The 2500-nt window shown below is 39.8% G+C and overlaps 1 protein-coding gene across 1 annotated transcript in view; it reads right to left on the bottom strand.

The window, feature by feature from the left end:
• LOC134176915 (tetratricopeptide repeat protein 12-like) overlaps nt 1–2500 on the bottom strand; it is an 11729-nt gene that overhangs the window by 3265 nt on the left and 5964 nt on the right. Inside the window, exon 14 of the mRNA XM_062643597.1 lies at nt 1734–1838. Within this exon, the coding sequence (XP_062499581.1) occupies nt 1734–1838 (105 nt within the window). The remainder of the gene's footprint in view (nt 1–1733; nt 1839–2500) is intronic.

Raw genomic sequence — 2500 nt, 5'->3', positions numbered from 1 at the left:
ATGTAATTAACGTAAACACATTGAACACACAACAGACAGCACATCGTGTGAGTCCCTATATGTGTATTTATCGTAATTGTTTTATTGTAAGCAATTTATACACACAAATATACAATGCGAATATTTATTTTTTAAACAGTCTAGTGTATTGTGAGATGCATCCCTCCAATACAATAGTCAGTGTATTGAGAGATGAATCCCTCCAATACAGTAGTCTAGTGTATTGTGAGATGCATCCCTCCAATACAATAGTCTAGTGTATTGTGAGATGCATCCCTCCAATACAATAGTCTAGTGTATTGTGAGATGCATCCCTCCAATACAATAGTCTCACGTATTGTGAGATGCATCCCTCCAATACAATAGTCTAATGTATTGTGAGATGCATCCCTCCAATACAATAGTCTCACGTATTGTGAGATGCATCCCTCCAATACAATAGTCTAATGTATTGTGAGATGCATCCCTCCAATACAATAGTCTAGTGTATTGTGAGATGCATCCCTCCAATACAAAAGTCTAATGTATTGTGAGATGCATCCCTCCAATACAATAGCCTAATGTATTGTGAGATGCATCCCTCCAATACAATTCTAATGTATTGTGAGATGCATCCCTCCAATACAATAGTCTAGTGTCAGGGCTTGAAAAATCGGTCCAACTACTTGTCGTCATTTAACGAGTTCCAAACATTTTAAGTCGTAAAAATTTAGTCTAGGATGTCATGTTGATATCAATCATGGTGTTTACTGCTATGCCGCCATTTTATATGGCCTTCTAAATTTCAGCACAGTGCAAGCATACAGCACAGTATTCCTACAATGGCATGCAACGGAAAGTGTCCAACACATTACCGCTGAGCCAATGGATACAATATGTTACAGTATACAAAGCTAGACATCTTGGCAAAGACAATAGTGATAGCTAATTGAATTAGTGATTAAATGCATACCACCTCTCTTTGTCAAAACAAGGCGGGGTTTCAACCACACTTCCACATATCACATTGCGGAAGTTGTCCGTTTCTTGCTACTAAAATCCAGGACCGGATCCAGAGGGGGTTAAGGGGGTTGCAACCCCTCTTTTCCAATAGGCGTGGTTCAATAATTTCATATAATTTCATTAGAAAAGAGAAAATTAGTAATGCTATAAATAACTGCTAACGGTGAACTCCCTCTTTCAAAAATTACTGAATCCGGTGCTGAAATCATATCTACCTATTTCGACCTACAGGATTTACCATTGTCTCCACTTCCACACATGCTTACTGGTCACAAACGCCATGCCTTTATTCTGTCGGAATCCTGAAATGCTCCCAGTTTCATTATCCGGGATATAAGCAGTTTGTCGCGTAAGCTGCTACGTGTACATGTCATTGTACACACAACAAATGTCCCAATGTGAGTGTCAAAGCGGAGTATGTTTTCAGTACAGTACAGCTATCCGCCTGCATACCGAGAAGCCATTACAAACTATAGCCTTGGTCTGCTCTAGTCGTCATTTGACAACCTAGACTACGTTAGTCGTCAGTTGTAAAATTTAACTCATCAAATGACGACTTGACGACCTATTTTCAAGCCCTGAGTGTATTATGAGATGAGTCCCTCCTAGTTTCCAATATCTTCACCTAAAGTAAATGGTACGAATCACACAACTTCATAACTGCCTTTGTTGCACATTGGAGCATTTACCATGCCATGCAACATCCAACTTGAAACGCTGCATTCGCTTACCTCCATGGCGTCAGTCTTCTCGAGTGCCAAGTTCATGAGGAGACCCAAGACTGTCCGCAGTACAAGAATGGTCTTCAAACTACTCGCAGACGATCTGTAGATCTCCTACAAAACAAAACCAACTCCATACAATCAAACCAATGACTAAACCAATTGTTTCGAACGTAAACACTACACTAAACATCACACATTGGATGCACGTGCAACAATTTGAGTGTATTATGTAGCAAGAAACGACACAGAAGTCAACTTGCATCAACTGATTACAAATTGACCGCTTACCAGTTCTGGTACTTTGATAGCAACCATATTTGGTCGTAACCATATTTGATCAACACCATATTTGGCAGTACCATATTTGGTAGCAACCATATTTGGTAGTGACCATATTTGGTCATAAACACATTTGGCAGTAACCATATTTGGCATTAACCATATTTGTTGGTGACCATACTTGGTAATAACCCTATTTGGTCATAAACATATTTCAGGGCTCAAAAAATAGGTCGTCAAGCCATCATTTGACGAGTTAAATTTTACAACTGACGAATAACGTTCTAGTCTACGTCGCCAAATGATGACTAGAGCAGACCAACACTAGTTGTAATGGCTTTCTCGGTATGCAGGCGGATACTGAAACATGCACCGCTTTGACGCTCACAATCGAACATTTGTCGTACAATGACATGTACGTGTAGTACGTACAGTACTGTCAGCAACGTGTTGACAAACTGCTCATATAACGAAACTGGGCGTGCAAGAGCCAT

This window comes from Corticium candelabrum, chromosome 3 (assembly GCF_963422355.1).
Source record: "Corticium candelabrum chromosome 3, ooCorCand1.1, whole genome shotgun sequence".
Classification (NCBI taxonomy): Eukaryota; Metazoa; Porifera; class Homoscleromorpha; order Homosclerophorida; family Plakinidae; genus Corticium; species Corticium candelabrum.
This window is presented reverse-complemented; position numbering and strand designations above follow the sequence as displayed.